Source organism: Hibiscus syriacus, unplaced genomic scaffold (assembly GCF_006381635.1).
Source record: "Hibiscus syriacus cultivar Baekdansim isolate YM2019G1 unplaced genomic scaffold, ASM638163v2 tig00111393_pilon, whole genome shotgun sequence".
Taxonomy (NCBI): domain Eukaryota; kingdom Viridiplantae; phylum Streptophyta; class Magnoliopsida; order Malvales; family Malvaceae; genus Hibiscus; species Hibiscus syriacus.
In genome coordinates, this window is record NW_024063079.1 from 73,551 (window position 1) to 91,851 (window position 18,301).

General features: G+C 32.1%; 2 protein-coding genes and 1 pseudogene across 6 annotated transcripts; all 3 read right to left on the reverse strand.

Moving 5' to 3' along the window:
• Positions 1-745: 745 nt before the first annotated feature.
• LOC120160844 lies at positions 746-2,964 on the reverse strand (annotated as a pseudogene).
• A 2,019-nt stretch (positions 2,965-4,983) lies between these two features.
• LOC120160824 (L10-interacting MYB domain-containing protein-like) lies at positions 4,984-6,981 on the reverse strand. 5 transcript variants are annotated; one of them, XM_039171152.1, is made up of 4 exons: positions 6,850-6,977; positions 6,690-6,760; positions 5,872-6,212; positions 4,984-5,796 (listed from the first exon to the last, which is right to left on the reverse strand). In XM_039171152.1, exons 3-4 carry the CDS (start codon positions 6,196-6,198, stop codon positions 5,182-5,184), a joined length of 942 nt encoding a protein of 313 aa, XP_039027083.1. In that variant the 5' UTR covers positions 6,199-6,212; positions 6,690-6,760; positions 6,850-6,977; the 3' UTR covers positions 4,984-5,181. The 5 variants fall into 5 exon arrangements, with proteins under 5 accessions (XP_039027083.1, XP_039027081.1, XP_039027084.1 ...); XM_039171150.1 differs by having other exon boundaries at positions 5,872-6,256; positions 6,850-6,976; XM_039171153.1 differs by lacking the exon at positions 6,690-6,760 and having other exon boundaries at positions 6,850-6,981.
• A 3,524-nt stretch (positions 6,982-10,505) lies between these two features.
• On the reverse strand, positions 10,506-11,885 carry LOC120160791 (S-type anion channel SLAH4-like). Its single transcript, XM_039171130.1, has 2 exons — positions 10,918-11,885; positions 10,506-10,820 (listed from the first exon to the last, which is right to left on the reverse strand). The coding sequence occupies exons 1-2, from the start codon at positions 11,788-11,790 to the stop codon at positions 10,506-10,508; spliced, it is 1,188 nt and encodes a 395-aa protein (XP_039027061.1). The 5' UTR covers positions 11,791-11,885.
• Between the last annotated feature and the right edge of the window lie 6,416 nt (positions 11,886-18,301).

Genomic DNA, 18,301 nt, shown 5'->3' on the forward strand with positions numbered 1-18,301 from the left:
CGAAAATCCTTTCCGTCACTATTGTCGTTGACTCGTTGTCTTTACGACTTGAAAAAATAAATAAGTAAATCAGAACAAATATATACTTGTATAATTCAATTGATATTCATACTAGCATAGTTCATGAAATTAATTTATATAATTAAAAGTTATTGTATTATATTTTTATGGGTTTACGATTTATTTTATATAAATTTCAACACATTCATATATATATATATATTATTGTTAATTTTTTAATCATAATTTACTTCGTCACACAAATTCGCATAATTTTATCATAATAATACAATTCTAACTTTAAATTCTTTTTAAAAATAGTCACAGCACGGGTTGAATATAAGATTAGTTTGCACAAACGTTGTTGTGAACTCTTAAAAGTTGCAAGCAATGAATTGCATTATTATTTATTACAGCAATCATAAATTAATAAATAATTTAATAAGAGTTTGTTAATGAATAATGATAGCCAATTTCATGGGGCAGCAGATATCACTGTCACTGTTATAATCTTGAGATACCAAATCAGAATTTTAATCATTTACTCCTTTAGCTTAAAATTAATTTTTTTAACCCAATTGACCGATTATATACCAAAGCCCACCTACTTATGATAAAGCAGCAGCGTGGTTTAAAGCAAATGAAAGCAGTAGTTGGACAATTGATAACAAGGACCCGTGATATTAAGTTATTTGAACAAATAAAGTAACAATTCAACAACTGTAATCAAAACTAGAAGAAGACAAGAAATTTACATCAGTGTTAATAAAAAATTATTCAGTACCATTCTATGCCTACTAATCTGGAAGAAGAACTAATGTCATTATTTTATTGGGCTGCAGATCGGGTTTTCCTTAATCTACCGCGCGTGAGTCGAATGCTTTCTTCCATGAGAGTCTCTTTTGGGGGAGGGTTCGCATCTTCATCCTCTGGAGGTGGTGGCAGTGATTCAGTTCGCTTTGCTTCTTTTTCAGTTTCCGCAGGTTGGCTGGTTGGTTCGGATGCAGTATCTACTTTCTGGCTATCTAAGGACGTTGAACTTAAGGATGCTGAACAGGTACGTGGTTTAGCCAACTGTGAAGGAACCTTAGATGGACACACGTCTTCAGCTACTTCCTTTTGGTGTTGACTTGAAGAGGTGCTAGATGTTGGTGATGCCGGTTGTTTAGCACTGAATTGTGCTGATTGTTCTTTAATAGATGCTTGACGTTTAGGAGCACCAGAGGGTTGGCAAGCCCTAGTACCTTGTGCCTGAGAATTAAGAAGTTAAGTAGAAAAGAATATAAACTTCAAGACGATTGAATCAGTACAAAAATGAAATCTGGCATAGATTAATTACTTTTCAACTACTATATACATTCAACTAATATACAACCATTACATCTGTATTCTGTATAGTCAGTTTAATGCATGATAATGAGAGGTTTAACCAAACTAAGTTTGTTGCTTGCAATGCACAAAGAGGAGGCAATGCAGCACCAAATACAATTGGTTTTAATTCGATAAATACCTGAGGATGTTGAGGTCTTGGGGTTGACTGTGAAACATATTGAAGGATCTCAAAAATTCTAGTCTGGCCATAGCTTGCGGCCCTTTGCCAGTAAAGAACTGACATATCTCCCGCTCTAGTTCTTAGTTCCAACAAGTTACGGTCAATTTCATTTTCGTGCTTAGCAACATATGGTCTAAAGAAAGAGTCGTACACATAAGAAGTTCCCTGACATAAATGAAAACAGAGGGCCAGTTAAAAACAAGAATCAACACTAAGTTGGTGGTGTAAATGTTATTAGAATTTCTTTAAAAGATAGTACACCTACCTAGTTTTAGGGTACCAAAGATATATATAGAATGCCAACTTAGCTTCACAGTACATTGGAACCCTTCAAAATGCGAAGCAGGAACACGGTGAGAAAATAAAAAACATACATTAACAGTTTAACACATCCTTCTCATTTTATTATCCCTTACCATGAAATGAAAGTATCACCAATTCGCTCACAGACTGTTAAAACAGCCACCAATATCCTGAAACCAGAAAAAAGATTGGAAAGACAGGACAAAAGAAAAGTTACAGCATAAATAACATTGCAATGCTTCTCCGTGCACAATCTTCACAAAGACCTACCAGTACTGGCACCAAAACCGCAGTTGATCGATCTCAGGCTTATTCAATTCAACGGTCTTATAACATTCATATGCTGGATAAGCATAACCAAAAACCATCCTGTCAAAATATTTAAAAGAAAAAAAAGATTCAATTCAAGTAAAAGAATAAACTGAAACTAAAATGAGAAAGAGAATCAGTTGTAAGATAAGACATACACGAGTCCTCTGGTAAGAAGGGATCCAATCATTTTGTTTACTTCCTGACAAAAGAAAATACTTCTTGAAGTTAAAAGTCAGTAACAAAATCAGCATTATAAATCCCAGAAAACATGAGCAGTCTATGGAATGTACTCAATTAACCAAGTATTGCACAAGTCTCAACCATAATCTCGCGTAACACAAAACCAACAAAATGGTAGCTGAGAATTGCTACCTAAGTTTATTCTCTTTCTCTTTAATTCTTTTCTCAATGAATTCCCAAATAGGAGGACCCTTCCAGTTCTCACAACCAAAATATGCTATAAATCCCAGTCAAACAAGACATGATCAAAGTTAAAACTTGAAAATTTCTTGGCCCCATAAATCAAAGGGGTAAAAACTATACTAAAAGGATCTAAAATCTTATGAGCTAATGGTTCGAGATCGTCTTAACCACTTGAGGAAATACTCTAAAAAACTTAGTTGAGCGAGAATTGTCAGGTACTAGAAAAGAAAACAGCATAAAACCTGCTAGGAATGTCCATTACCCTCAGTTTTCTGAGCAACCAAACAGAGGCGTAAGACTAACGTAATGTTACAAGGTTCAAAAACCACAATGATTCAACTAATCAACTCCAATAAATCTAGGTACTGCACGGAACAATCAAAAGTTATCCAACGCAACGAACAGAGAAGCATTGCAAATGAAGAAATCGTAGGAGAGAAATGCAACATTATGGAGCTCGGTAAATAAATTAAACAACGAAAAAGACGAAATTCATAAGCAGGAAACTAGAAAATGATAATAAAAAAGGTTTTTAAGAACCAAAAAAAATCCAAATAAAATATACTTATCAACAATGCAATGCCAGATGAAACATTGATCTCGGTGGATGCCGAATCAATCACCGCATACAGAGGGAAAATGGCAGCGCGATCGATACCTTTTAAAGAGATTTTTCAAAAAACGAAGCTCAACTAAAATCTGGAAATGGGATTTAATCCAAAGCACTGGAGGCAATGGTCGATAGAGTAGAAGATTTCAAGTAAATTATAAATGTGCTTTAGAGTAGATCTCCGGCGAACTGTAAAATCACCTCCGCTAGTATCCAACGACTAACCGTTAAGAAGTCGGGTGAAGCGGATAGAGAGAGGCAAGACTTTTGAGAGAAAGAAATCAAAAGAGGATAAAATAAAGAGAGAGTGATACCTAATTGCACTTTCAAATTTCATGACCGAATTTGCATTTGATTAAAAAAATATTTTATTTTATTTATGTAATTTTAATTAATAAAATGAACCCCCCCCCCCCCCGATATTTTGGCAATATTAAAAATGTAACAAACAAGTATGATGCCAATTAATAATGGCCTACATTTTTCAAGTCGTTGGCATAATCATATTGATAATGTTACTCTCAACCCACCTTTTATTATAGTGCAAAAAGGTCCTAGATTTTGGTTTTCAATCATTTCTTATAATTTACCAACCAAAATTTACTTTATAATAATGGTAGGAATAGTCCATAAATCGAATTTAAAATTTTCGTAAATTGAATACTTGAATTCAAGTTTTTTAGTTGGTTTTAATAAAATGAGACATTTCAAAATATATATGACCTTGAATATGAACCAAAATATACGTTAATTATCATTTGTATAATTTAAAATGTTTCAAATTTCAATTTATTAAGTAATTTTATTGGTATTTTTTTTCAAGAGGTTCTAGATTCAAGTAATTGTGTTCGCATGATGTGTGTATGCATTATTAATTGATTAAGAAAATTCTGAACAAATATTATCTTGTAATCACCTCATACTAATAAAAAAATATTTTAAATTTAAATTTTAACACGTGTAATATGTTATTTTATTCTTAGCTTTCGATTTCTTTATGAAATAAAATTATTTTCTTAACAATGACTAATCTTCAATGTATCAATCGATTAATTCAGATTAAATATTATAGAGATCCATTACGAGAATAATTCTCCTAATTCAATTTGTTCCTTTCACAACACTAGAATTCAAACCGTGAATCTTATTTAAAAAAAACATAGTAACTTATCTCATTAGAAATTCTAGTCTTGTTTAAGTAAGTAATAATAAAATGTCATAATTGTTCTAATAAACGAGATACTTATGTGTCATAAGATATATAGGCAAACTTTACTAGTGATTCAGGTATGGGATTTAGAATAGTACCATGAGTATGCTTTAAACGATGAAAAATAATGATACTAACTATTGCTTTGGACGTTTATCACGAAAAGGACAGGGATATGTATATCCATTCCTCTCAAAGCCTGGCATGTTCTGAGTAAATTCGAAGCAACCAAAAATGTTGGTGCAAAGAGCAAAAATGTAACAATTCGAAAACCCAAAATAATAAGACCCCAAGAGTTGGACACTGGGCAAAAGATAAGAAAGCATGAAGGAAAAAGGGAAGACATGTGAGGTAAGGGTTTTCCCAAAGCCTTGGTTTCCACATTTCTCAACTGCTGCATTAGCTTAATCAATGCATGGCCTGAACCTAAACCAAAACAAGCCCTACATCTTAAGAGCTGCTCATTTCTTCCGTGCTGATGCTCAGTAGAAATCAGGTAAAATCGTTGATATTGGCTTTCCGCACTGTGGGTTGCCGCCCTAAAAAAAGAGAATAACAGCAATACTGTACTAACATCCAACCAATGCCAAAGCATGATTCCACTATTTGCAAAAATAAATGTACACATACATGCCTGTGCGCATCGATAACCCCATAACTAGAACATCTCATCTATCGATATGCACTATGTAGCCAATGTATGAACAAACTAGCTACCTAAGACTAAACAATTGCAGTAAAGATCTTTACATTTTCAAAAGAGCCAAAGATTCAGCCCATACCCTGGACAGATGTCATTGGAGGTTTCTTGCACTTCCCTTTCAACCAGGTTAGCCTTATCTTGCTGCTTTTTAACGAAATAAACGTTTCCCTTAAGTTGAGATGTTCGAAGAGGTCAAGAGCTGCAAAATAGAGCCACTCTTCTATGTCTTCTATTTCATCCAATGCTTTAATGCAATTAGTTATGCTAAATTTGTTTTCACTTCGTTTTGTGACAAATGTCCACCTTGACTTCCAAGCAGCAACCATAGCTAGCATGGCTCCTGCCATAGCCTCGGACATTTCTTCCCCCTTTATGCTCTGATCCAAAGAATGTTGTGCCTCAGATGGTCTTTTTCTTTTTCTCTCCGGAATACTCTCAATCAACTTTTCTGGCAACAAATTGTTTTGGGCTAATCTTGAGGTTGATGGATTATCAGTATGTGTGGATGCTCCATCTGGACATGAAGTTAAGCTACTGGTATCATTTCCAACAACTTTGTCCAACCCCTCAAAGTGGCTTGACTGGGCATATTTCCCATCAGCAGATGAGTCGGTGAATATTGTGCAAAGTTGGTCATATATGGGACAGTCCTTGATTTTAACTGGCTTGGGTCTAGCCTGTGCCTGTAAGTGTAAAACTATCCATCAGAAACAGACAATTGAAGTGTTCAGAACAAAGATAGTTGAAAGGAAACATACCCCGATTTCTTCCCACAGGTCAAACCCGATGCAACAGGAGTCCTCCATAGCAGCAAAGTCATTTTGATCATAAGCTGATTTGAGGTTATAGAAGCGCGCCCGCAGAACATCCAGGTGCTTCCTCAACTGATTGTTATTGAAGTTGAGATCTGTTTCCTTGTTAAACTCATCACGTATGGTATTCCATGTTTTCTTGTCGAAAACATTATTCGGTCTGTTTCCTAATTGAATTTGCTTCACTACCAAGTCTGCAAATATCCTATCAAGGGATGCTGTCCACCTTGTTCTTGACCGCTCGTGTTTTGGCTGACCGACTTCAGTATCCATCTAGGCATCTATAACTAAAATGTACACACATTCAGACCGAACAATACTTCAATCAGCCCTGCATGAAAAATCACAAGCTACCTTACTGATAAAAGTTCAATACATTGTCAGTGCTTTCCAGAAACAGTTTCAAAACGTACTGATTGACATTGATAAACAAAATAATGGTTGAGCAAAGGATTAATCATATATCAATGTATGACCAACAAACTATATACTTTATCGTATATGTATAAACACTTGTAAGATTTATTAATACATCGAGTTCATTTGTGATTTTCAGCTAATGCCACCCCTACAAAATGCGAATTTCAATACAAATTGGTAAACGCATAAATCTTCGGCTAATGCCATCATTCTTCTAAACTTACAATCAGAAAATTTAAGAACATTGGGTCATGTGTCTAATGCTAAAATTATGAAGAATAAACAAATGGAAATTAACTTGAATTAGAATTACCATTTGTAAAATTAAATTAAATTTCGCGTACCAAATCAACCAGAAACACGCATTTTACGTCGGAAGGGTTTGAGAATGAAACGAATGCTTCGAGCACAAACCCTAAATTTGATTTTCGTCAGAATTGGTACGGATAGGAATAAAGAAATTGTAAAGAAAAGCAATTGCCATATGAAACTGTGGTATCTTACCTGACACGGTAATCTGCACGGAATCAAGAGAAGAGTCAAATTTGGTAAGCAAAAATGTGAATGAAATGGATCGTTAGAACTTTATCATAAACCCTACAACAAACGAGAAGATGAAGATTGAAAGAAAGACGATTCAACATTGTCTCTGTGATCGTATTGGGGTCTTCCAAAACGATTTATGGATATTCTCTTGGGCTCATATGCCCATTTCTGCTTTTCTTTTTCACTTGGGCTTCTCAAATTTCTCCTCCTGCTTGATTAATATCTTAAGCTGTTATTGCTTTTAAATATGACTATAATTTTGTCATTAAATCTTTATTTATTATTATTATTTAATCAAGTTTAGGAGTATATTTGGATATTAAACGCTCCCCTTTGATGATATAAAAGAATCAGTATCCGGTTTTTCCAATCTCCTTACGGCTTTGCTCAAACGTAAAACATTGAACATGAATTTTTCTTTCTATTATAACTTTTAATATTATTTTTAACTATATAGATTTATTAGATATCTATTTAATTAAAATTTTGAAATTTCAAGTATAAATTTAAATGTGATAAATCTATGTTTTTCAACTATATATTTACTCTTTGTCTATAATGTATAGATTTCATCTTTTATCATTTATATTTTGTATGATATTCAAATTAAAATTTAAAACAAAAAATTAGGGTACCAAAGTAATTTTTTCGAGAGATAAGAATGAAATTGTTTAATCTCTTAATCAAAATTTTATTTTAACATAAAATATTTATGATTTTATTACAAATATTAATAACCAAAAAACAGCACCATTTACAGTGGGCTAGTAGATAGTTAAGTTATAGCACCTGAAAACACAAAATGCCAACGGGGTTTGTATTTACTGCAAAATTTTGGGCCTAGTCTACTTCGCCTTTTGAAGCTCTCGCATCCTTTTTTTTCGGTAAATATAATTTTTGGTATTTATATATAATATGATACTAATCAATTAATGAATCCAAAAACTAAATAATTATATTTATTTATATATTTTTATTAATATAATTATTTTTATTTGCAATGTGTGATCGTAAAATAATATTATATTTATTGTTGTAATAATAATTTGTCATCAATTTTATATCATATTTATGTATACATAATTACGTGAATGCAATTTAAGATTTAATACATTTTTTATTAACCTAGAGTGATTACAATGTAATAGTTTTTTTAAGTATCCTTAATCATTTGACAATGAAAGTTCAAACATCTTTTTAGACTCTGATACTCAAACCTAAGATATCTACAGATAACAATCATCACTTTAATCAGGGAAGTAATTTGGTTTATGCTAAAATTTAATAATTGAATTACTTAGTATGAGTTATAGGAAATTATACTTAAATTTTACGTTATACTTATACAAGTTGTAAGGATAATTGAGTAATGTAGAAAGATATATCGCAATATTGGAAATGGAAACTATGACAGGAAATGATGCAAACTTTTATATATATATATATAATAACATATGTAATTATAAGATAATGTAGGTTTATAATATCTTTTAGTTGTTGATTATATACACATTCTATAAATGTAATTGTTTGAACTTAAGATTTATAGAAAAAAATAACACTTCCTTAACCTACTAAGGGATACTTGATAGGTTAATATTTATATATAAAAAAACAACGTGTTAATATTTGGAAACTTGACTATCTTGACACAGGCAGACAAAACAAAGACGAGACAGCTCATTTCATTTCTTTGCCAAAGTTTGGGAAATTTCCTCAAACCTAAACCTACTGTATTTGTCTCAATTTCCAGGTTGATTCTTGTCCTAAACCTAACATGACATTACAATTAATAACTTAATATTTTAATATTAATATATGATTTTTAATAATTTAAATACATTAATATACAATTTTAAATATTTTATTGTACATTTTAAATATTTCTTTATTTTGAATTTTTATGCAAACAAAATAAAACAAATTAGTTGATGTTAGCATTGATAAAAAGATAATATTAGACGTTAATTTAACACGTTTGTTATTTATGATTAAAAACCCCATTTGTTATTTTTTATCAATTAATTTAATTTGATAGAAATTAAAAATTTCAGGCCGAGACAAAATATTAAATATCTCTTTAACAAATTTAAAAGGATAAAAATATTATTAGACCAATAATTTATTTAATATATAAATTTGACTACCGCAAATCTGACCAAAATTTATTTCGTTTTAATAACAATTAAAAGATAATTTTGGTTTTGACATATCTAGCCAAATATATAATATTTTTTTAAAAGAAAAAAAAACAGCTAAGACAAAGATAGAATTCATGTGTGTTCGAGATATAGAGTCATTTAAAAAAAAGGAAAAATCTAATCTCATATGATAACGACAACCTTAATTTATAACTTTACTTTGATTTGTTTAACTTGGATGAATTTAATAATGTTTAAATTAAGGTAGCTGTTCTCCACATCACGTATCAAATTTAGCCGTTTTCGAAACTTACCAACATTAGACTTAATGCCCTTCTGATTATAAATCTCAAGGGATACGTAATGAAGAAAATAGGTAAAATCTTATTTAACTACAAATATGAGGCTTCTGGAAACAGGAAACTTTCTTAGTATATGCTTTCATTTATTTAAAATTTCTTTGATAGAATATGCCTTGTGTTTGGTAGGTTTGATAACATAAATTATAGTAATGCATCCACATTAATTAATATTGTACTCAAGAAGAAATGAAAATAGCATTTACATTAAAAACCAAGATAATAAATTTTATTACTTGATGATATTTTGGTCTACGAGATGACGGGGAAGGTGTTCGAAAGAGAGTTGTTGATATACTTAAAAGACAAAAAAAACATTCATTAATTCCACATTCAAAAGGGAAGTACATTTACATTAGTTTATAATAACTTTTCTTTACCTTTTTATTTTTGTTGAATGCAGATTAACAAAACCCTCGCATGCAGTCATCATTATTGTCGAAATAAGATAGTGTTTATATGTATAGCAGATTTTCATAATATGGAGTGATAATAGCTTGGCATGTGTACACCACCGTTGCCAAACTAAGGAAGTGTTTTTGTATATAGCAGATTTCGTGAGCATAAATGTGTTGATTATATAGGGTAGTGAGTGATTTGATAACATTATTTTCGAACGTATGATAATGAGATATAATTCTCTCGCAACATTATTTTTCCATCTACCAATTTTGAGAAAGGAAATTGTTTAAAGCCTTGGAACCCCTCGGCTCAAAAACATCCATGACTGCTTGATGATGGGTCCAACAACTTAATCTGTGTCTTTGTATTGATGAAGATGAATTGGTTTGATGATGGATGTGATGGGGTTAACCTGGCTGGAAATGTATCAGCAAAGTCAAAAATTGCAAAGAAAAAGTTGCATATATTGTCTCAATCAGTCAACATTCTAAAGTTTGCAACTTGCAACATCGATCAAAAGTGAAAGTTGAAACAGCAACCAGACTGTACTGCAAGTAGAAAACTTTGATTTTTACTCTGACTACTTGTCAGAAACACGACATGTACATTAATTCATCCGAAATATTCCAAGTATTTACTAAACATAAAAGTTCAGTTTCATTAGACCCTTTTTTTTCTCCATGTTTTCCAATTTGCAGATTTATCATCCAAATTAAACAGTTTGTGATGGTTGTTCGTTTTGATGCGCCGTGAAACACTTGGCACGAGAAACGAAACTTGAGATGGGATCAAAACAGACAGACAAGAGCTGTATTTTGGAGTTAAGCAGTGTGAAAACGACCAAACAAATGGAGACCAAGACAGAGAATGCTAAAAGAAGAAGCATTATAAGATGTGGGATGTCGCCTTTGACTTCTTCGGCGTATTCCATCGATGCCAAAGCCAGCATCGACAACGGAAACGAGTAAGCCCACCACGCCACGCTGAACCTTCTCATCGATCTCTTGAACAATGTCGGCCTACATACCTGATCAATGATGAATGTAAAATTTTGTGTTAAAGAGATCAACTTATAAAAATAATAAAAATTACTCAATTTCGGAATATAATTAAATGATAATTACCAGTGACATGAAGAGGAAGAGGGAAAGAAAGAAGAGTAATTTGGATGTGGTATCGAAAGAGCCGGCAATGGATTGCCAAGCCAAGCTAGCCATGCTCGGTGCGGCAAAGAACAAGAAGAAAACAGGCCTCAACATCGACGGAAGCCGATCGGTTCCCGATAGACGTTGGTAGAGCGTGACGAATAGCACCAAATAATGCACCATCCCTAGAGAAAAGAACCCAATGGCACTCTCTTTCCAACCCATATTAGCCGCAGCTTGAGCACCCACCAGGTTCCCTATAACCGATAACTGGCTCGTCGGATTCGCAACGGCCGATAGAAACTTCTTTCCTTTAGTGAACCATTGACCGTAGATTTTCACGTCAAGCACCACGATAGGAAGAACGGAGAAAACCCACCATAGAACCACGTAGGAGTAGTGGTTTTCGGGAGTGAAAAAAGGTGCTGATTGAAGCAAAAGAAGCCAAGAAATCGATGGAGCGAATAGGTAGTTGACTCCTACATGATGAAAGAACTCTTCTTTCACCATCTTGAAGTGAAGCAAGCATCTCAAAAGGTACAGAACCGAGAGCAAAACAAGGGCAAAGAATGAGAAACACCAGAGAACTGTGAAAGCTGTGGGGTGGAACAAATGAAGGGTTTGTCTCAAAGTGTGAGTATCGTCGGTCGGGCCTCTTAGTGTCTTCCATAATAAAGCTTGGCCACCTAAAGATAAGCTTACCCTAAAATAACCAGCATGGAGTTTGGTTAAGATGGTTGAGATCAGGCAGCTGCTACATTGAATACGATCGACCGCAACGCCGCCGCTGTCGACGGCGGGTGTGTCGACTACAAGCTGAAGCTCAGCGTGAGATGTAACGACGGCCGCCATTGGTAAGACCAAGTATTATCAAGCTGATCATATAAATGTAGGTAAACGGCTGTAGTTTTTTACACGTTACTATGGCTTTGTGCAGATTTTGTTTGGTCAGCAATGGTGGGGATTTATAGAACTTTTGCATGTGAAATACACTTTTTTTTCTGTAAAAGTTTATTTTGTTGGGATTTTTGAAAATCTAAACTTTTTTTGTACTTTAGGGCCTAACACTTTTGAATACATGTATTAATATTCAACAGATTTGCTTGGACTTTCTTGTCATGAGCTGGGCATGTTTTCTTTCTTAATTTTGGATTAATTACAAAAGACCTGATTTTGACATATAATCTGGTCCAATATGGTGCTCTTTAGAATGTAACATGACTTTACCAACCTAATCTCATTGATTATAGACATCACAAAAGCAGCTCAACTTATTAATATTACCATATGCACTGATTTTATATTTGTTCATATATTTTTTTTAACTACATGGTGTATTGTGATTCATTAATAATATATAAATTTATATATTATTGATGCCTTCGATATAAATAATTTGTGTATTATTAGTCTGGAAAAAGAATTCGTATCAGTAGTAATATAGCTATAAACGGCCCAGCAGCCCCATTATTTTATTAAATTTTTCTTTTTCTCCATGGATTTGATATAAGAAGAATTTTATGTTATGAAGTAAATTTTTAAATTTTTTACAAGAGATAAACTTATAAAATTTAATCAAGTAATAATAGATTATCAATAAAAAATATATATACTTAAAATATATTTCTTAAAGAGACGACTATCTCGTATTCGTTCTCTCGATCCATCCTTGATTGAGGTAAAACAAACCGAGTCAATTACTCTATATGATAACTCCGGAGAATGGATGGGGATGGCGGAAAAAGGTGGGAGAGTTATCCACTGAGTTCGAATCGGACTGGAGGCAAAGCAACAAGGTCGAGACAATTGAAGTCGAGAGGAAGAAAAAAAGCAAGTGGTTTAAATAAAAATCACTGCCGTAAATCCTGCGATTTATTTGAATGCCAGTGTAGTGATGCAAGTATATTTAAAATGCCTAATTGGATTGTAATTTTCAATGGGTATGTAACACCCCAACCCGTACCCGACCCGGATCCGAGTATGAGGTGTCACATTGACTTTTCAAAACATTTACTTGTATAAAATAGTGAGTAATTTAAAACATTTATACCTGTAACTTATTCAAAAGATTTCCAGAACTATTCAGAGCTTAAATGTTTTTGCAAAACCGATTAGAGCATATACAATTCAAAACATTAATTACATGCCAACTATTTTCAATGTACATAATACATCTAATTCAAGACATCTTTTCTGATGTGATCTTCGGTAAGAGGTAACTGACATGTCTTGCTCCACTTTGCTCTTTACTCTTCTCACTTCTGTAACCTGTGTGTGAAACAATCACACGTTAAGTCTATGACTTAGTGAGGCAAATAAACATATAATATAAACTATAGCTTGTAATCATGCATGACCAATTAATGTTATCACTCATACCCTTATTCATATAACAAATCCCTATAACATCTATGCAATATATCATTACATGTAAAAACATATACACACTCATATACTTATCACCCATCATTTCCATCATTAGCCTTATTTCGTTATCAATGTTATTATCGTTTATATCACTTAATACATATCCTCTTATACCTAGCCTTTTAACCAACATTTGACTCATTTAATCATACAATCCACATATCATCATATAAATCATATAATATCATTCATAGTACAAAAGCATACAAGTCACATGTACTATATGTTTCTGTTATTTCTTTATTAGCCCATATATACATGTGAGAACTATGGATATGTGAGTCTATAGAGGTTGTGCACTAATCCTGTCACCACAGCTCGTATAAATGCACCGAAGTGCCACGTAGAATTGCACCGAAGTGCCGCGTAAAATTGCATCAAAGTGCCGCGTAGAATTGCACCGAAGTGCCATATAAAATGTCCCTAAGGACCACGTAGAAAATTCCTTAAGAATCATATACATATACCAAGGATCAAGTATGTGTCTCAAAAGACATCACACATGTTCCAAGGAATACATATATGTCCCGAAGGAACGCGTAGACCCTCGACTCTTGGCATGCCAACTATACCTCTAGCTCTCAAGACACATAGCATGGGCATTGTCATTTATGTCATTTCACATATTCATATATACACGTAGTTCACTTACGTGTAGAACATTTTCATATGATTCACATTACATGTCACATATCTTATATACTTTCTCACGTAGTCACATAGATCCATGTCATATAACATATATCCAAAGTGCATATAATCACGTATATCATATCATATAGCATAGATCATTTCTCAGGTATTCATGTAAACATACATATCATATCTTGTTCACATATGATCATATATTTTTCATATAACACATAGAAACACCTAGAACACTTTCACATAGCTTATATAATTTTTCATAGTCATTTCATATTACTTGATAACATATATCATATATGTATATAATAACCTTATACTCCATTTCTTTGTATTCCCTTAGATTATATAAATTATGTCGTATTTCTAAACATATATCATTTAATAGTATTTTTATTTATGTATTAATTTAATCTATTTACTTAATTCAATTCATATATTCATTATAATCTTTTCATATAGCTCTATAGATATTTAGCATATAACTTATCTTACATATTCGTATTATCCCTTTATATTCATGTTTCCTAATTGATATACTATTCCTATTTCATTCTATAATTCAATCTTATTTAGTTCCCTTAACTCTCATTAAATCAAAAAGCTCTATTATACTAATTCTCATAATGGATCATACCACTATGTACTTGTCCAACTCATGTTTCCATTATGCATGTACTGTTACCCATGTTTACCTAGTTCCTATCACTTCTCATGAACTCACTTTCATCATATTTTCCTATTATTACATATTTTATCTCATAACCATGTATTCATATAGTCTTATATTTCATTATCATATGACTTATATTTGTTCTCCTATGACTCTTCATAAACATCTATTTCCATTTCCATACATCTCTTGACTTATCTTCTATATTCCTATAATTTCATAACTTATTTTATATTCTCTCATTAACACTTAATAGTGTTTTTACATAAACCACGTAGCACATACAAAAACATATCAATTCATATAATCAAACATACATACACTTCATATTGTTAACATACTTATAATCAAGACTTAATGAGCTATTACTATAGGAAATAGACTTATCACAAGTCCAATTTCCATATAATCTTATACAAATAAGATGCACTCACCTTGGCCTCACTAAGTTCCAATCCAATTTTATGATTTTCTCTCTTTCGATCGAATCTTAAATCGATAATCGTTCCGGAACTCGTTCATGTTCGATATCTACATAATCATACATTGATACATATCAGTATCCCATTTATATACTCTAATCTATCATTTCTTAGACAAAAATAAATGTCTATTTCAATTTCCCCTTGAAGTGCATCGATGCATTCTACAGTGCATCGATGCATTCTTTAACATGTGCATCGATGCACTACCCATGCATCGATACACAAATTACATTCGATGTTTTCATTTTAAGGGGATGCATTGATGCACTCTTTATGCATCGATGCACCAATTGCATTCGATGTTTCCATTTTAAGGGGTGCATCAATGCACTTCCTGTGCATCGATACACACTGAACAATTTCTGGAAATTTACCCTTGATGCATCGGTACACATTGAATGTGCATCGATGCACATAGCCCAGAATTCATTTTTATGCCTGAAAATCCACTATTTTCAGCTTAATAACTTCATATATCATCTCATTTCTTATTCTTAACTTACATACTCATATTCAAACTCATTTCTATTCATCAATCACCTCTTTAACATCAAAATCCTATTATCTATATGTAATTCAAGAATTACACTAAATTTTCAACATGTTCCAAATTTAATTCTATTGCTTCTAACTTCTTACTTAGACCCTTGACAAGTCAAATCCATCTTTAGAACTTCAAAAACCTTTCTATAACAAAAGTTCATTTCTACACCCTTCATATTATTTCCTTTTTAATTTTCTATTCTTGATGTTTAAAGATTATATAAGCTTTCCTTAAGTTTATATAATACTCAAAGAATCAAAATCAACTTATAAATCCAAGAATTAAACAGCTGAAATTAAACTCACCTTTAACTGAGGCTTATGGGGAGAAGAAGAGCTGGAGAAGAAGACTCTAGATAGATTTCCTCATTCTCACATTTTTATATTCCTTAAAAAAATAGAATAAAAATCTTCTCTGAGAAAAGACCATAATACCCTTGTTACTTTCCATCTTTACTATTAAATCCATGAACTTTTAACTTATTTTGAAATCAAGCACATAGTTTTCAAAATTTGCAATTTAGTCACTGACCCTGAATTTCGGGATATTACAAATCTCCATTTCTTTAAAGAAAATTCGTCCTCGAATTTTCACTGAACATATCAATAAGAACATATCTTCTAATGTTCTCATGTTACCTCCTTTACTTAATCTTTCCTTCCTTTATTTCTTCAATTGTCTTTTTCCTTTATACATTCATCTACTGTCACTTATCATATACACGGTAACCCATAACCTCAATCCATTTATGTATTTTATCTCTTTCAATTCTACATTTTCCTTTGACCTTTTCTAAAATCAATATAATGTCACTCATTATATAGACAGTAACATTCATTTTCATCACTCAACATCATAAATCCATCTCTAACTACCTTATAATAACCAAATTCATTTTCCATCATCATTTAACCAAGAACACGACCTTAAATCTTCTTTAAATACGATTCAACATACACTTTAAAGAATCTTTTCAAATCACCTTACACACTTTTCTTACTTCTATATCAAAATTATCATTTACACTTCCATATAACCTTTATCGTATTTTATCCTTTAATTCAATCCCTTTAATTTCTTTATTCCATTATACCTTTATTTATTCCTTATACACAGATCATATCTTTCCTTTCATGTTCACATACTCTTGTCTTATCATATATACTCATCTCTATGTACCAATCTTCATTACATCCTTATAACTTTGATAACCCATTTCTTATACAGAACTTCATTCTTTATCATGTCTTATACCTATATTTTCCTTCCTTAAGGTTCCATTCAAATAGTTATCTCCATTTCTACATCATAGCTATCTGATCAGAATACACAACTATATTCAGATTCACATCATAATTGATTGACTCAACTTTATCTTTTCCTCCAATCTTATAACTCTATCACTTTTACTCTGATATCTAGTCAATAACATTTGTTCAATCTAGGGCACAAGCCCTAATCAACCAACCATATACATCATTTCCAATCGAAATTATCTCAAAATTAGTTTATTTAGCTTATCCATTTCACATTTATTCTCATACATCCTGTAATTTCCGTTGCTCAAACTAAACATTCTGACTTCCTTTGTCTTATAAACTGATCATCGATATACACATTCTCAAACTCTTCTTATCAATCCTCAACTTTACTCAAATATACAACTGTATCCAAATCCATTTCATATTTGGTTATCATATCCTGAAAATATATTATAATCTTATACTTCCAGTACATTCCCATCACATATTCCACACTTTGGCTTATGTACAACACTATTCTTTGTTTCAACTCATAAACCCTGGCTTTCTATATCTTATACTATTGTCACTGATGCACTTATTTTTGAACTCTTCTACCAATTCTCACTGCATCATTTGATCTTTTAACGCTCTTTTGGTGACACTTGTTCACCATATTCTATCTTATCCATGAAATAATAAAATTACTTCATATCACTTTTTCGATCCAAAAAAATGAAAAACTTTCTATCATTATTTAGATATGATTTCAACTTTCTGAAATCAATATTTAATCTTATAAGACACTTTCTGAGGTTTCCGCTCTTCATCTTGCCTGGCCAGGGCAAGTGAATTATTATCACCATCAGATTTGTCAGCTATCGATTTACTTTACTTTGACAATTTTTATAATCAATTCCTACTATATCATACAAATCTTATTCTATTAGCAAGACAACATACTCCTTACACTATCGGATCAGAAATTTTCACTTTTAGTTGGCTTGTACACATTTTTAAACCTCATTTGACTTCGGTTTAAGCCTAGAATCGGCTAAACCTTAGCTCTGATATCATTAAATGTAACACCCCCAACTCGTACTCGACCTAAATTCGAGTCTGAGGTGTCACATTGACTTTTCAAAACATTTACTTGTATAAAATAGTGAGTAATTTAAAACTTTTATACCTGTGACTTATTCAAAAGATTTCCAGAACTATTTAGAGCTTAAATGTTTTTGCAAAACCGATCAGAGCATATACAATTCAAAACATTAATTACATGCCAACTATTTTCAATGTACATAATACATTTAATTCAAGACATATTTTCTGATATGATATTTGG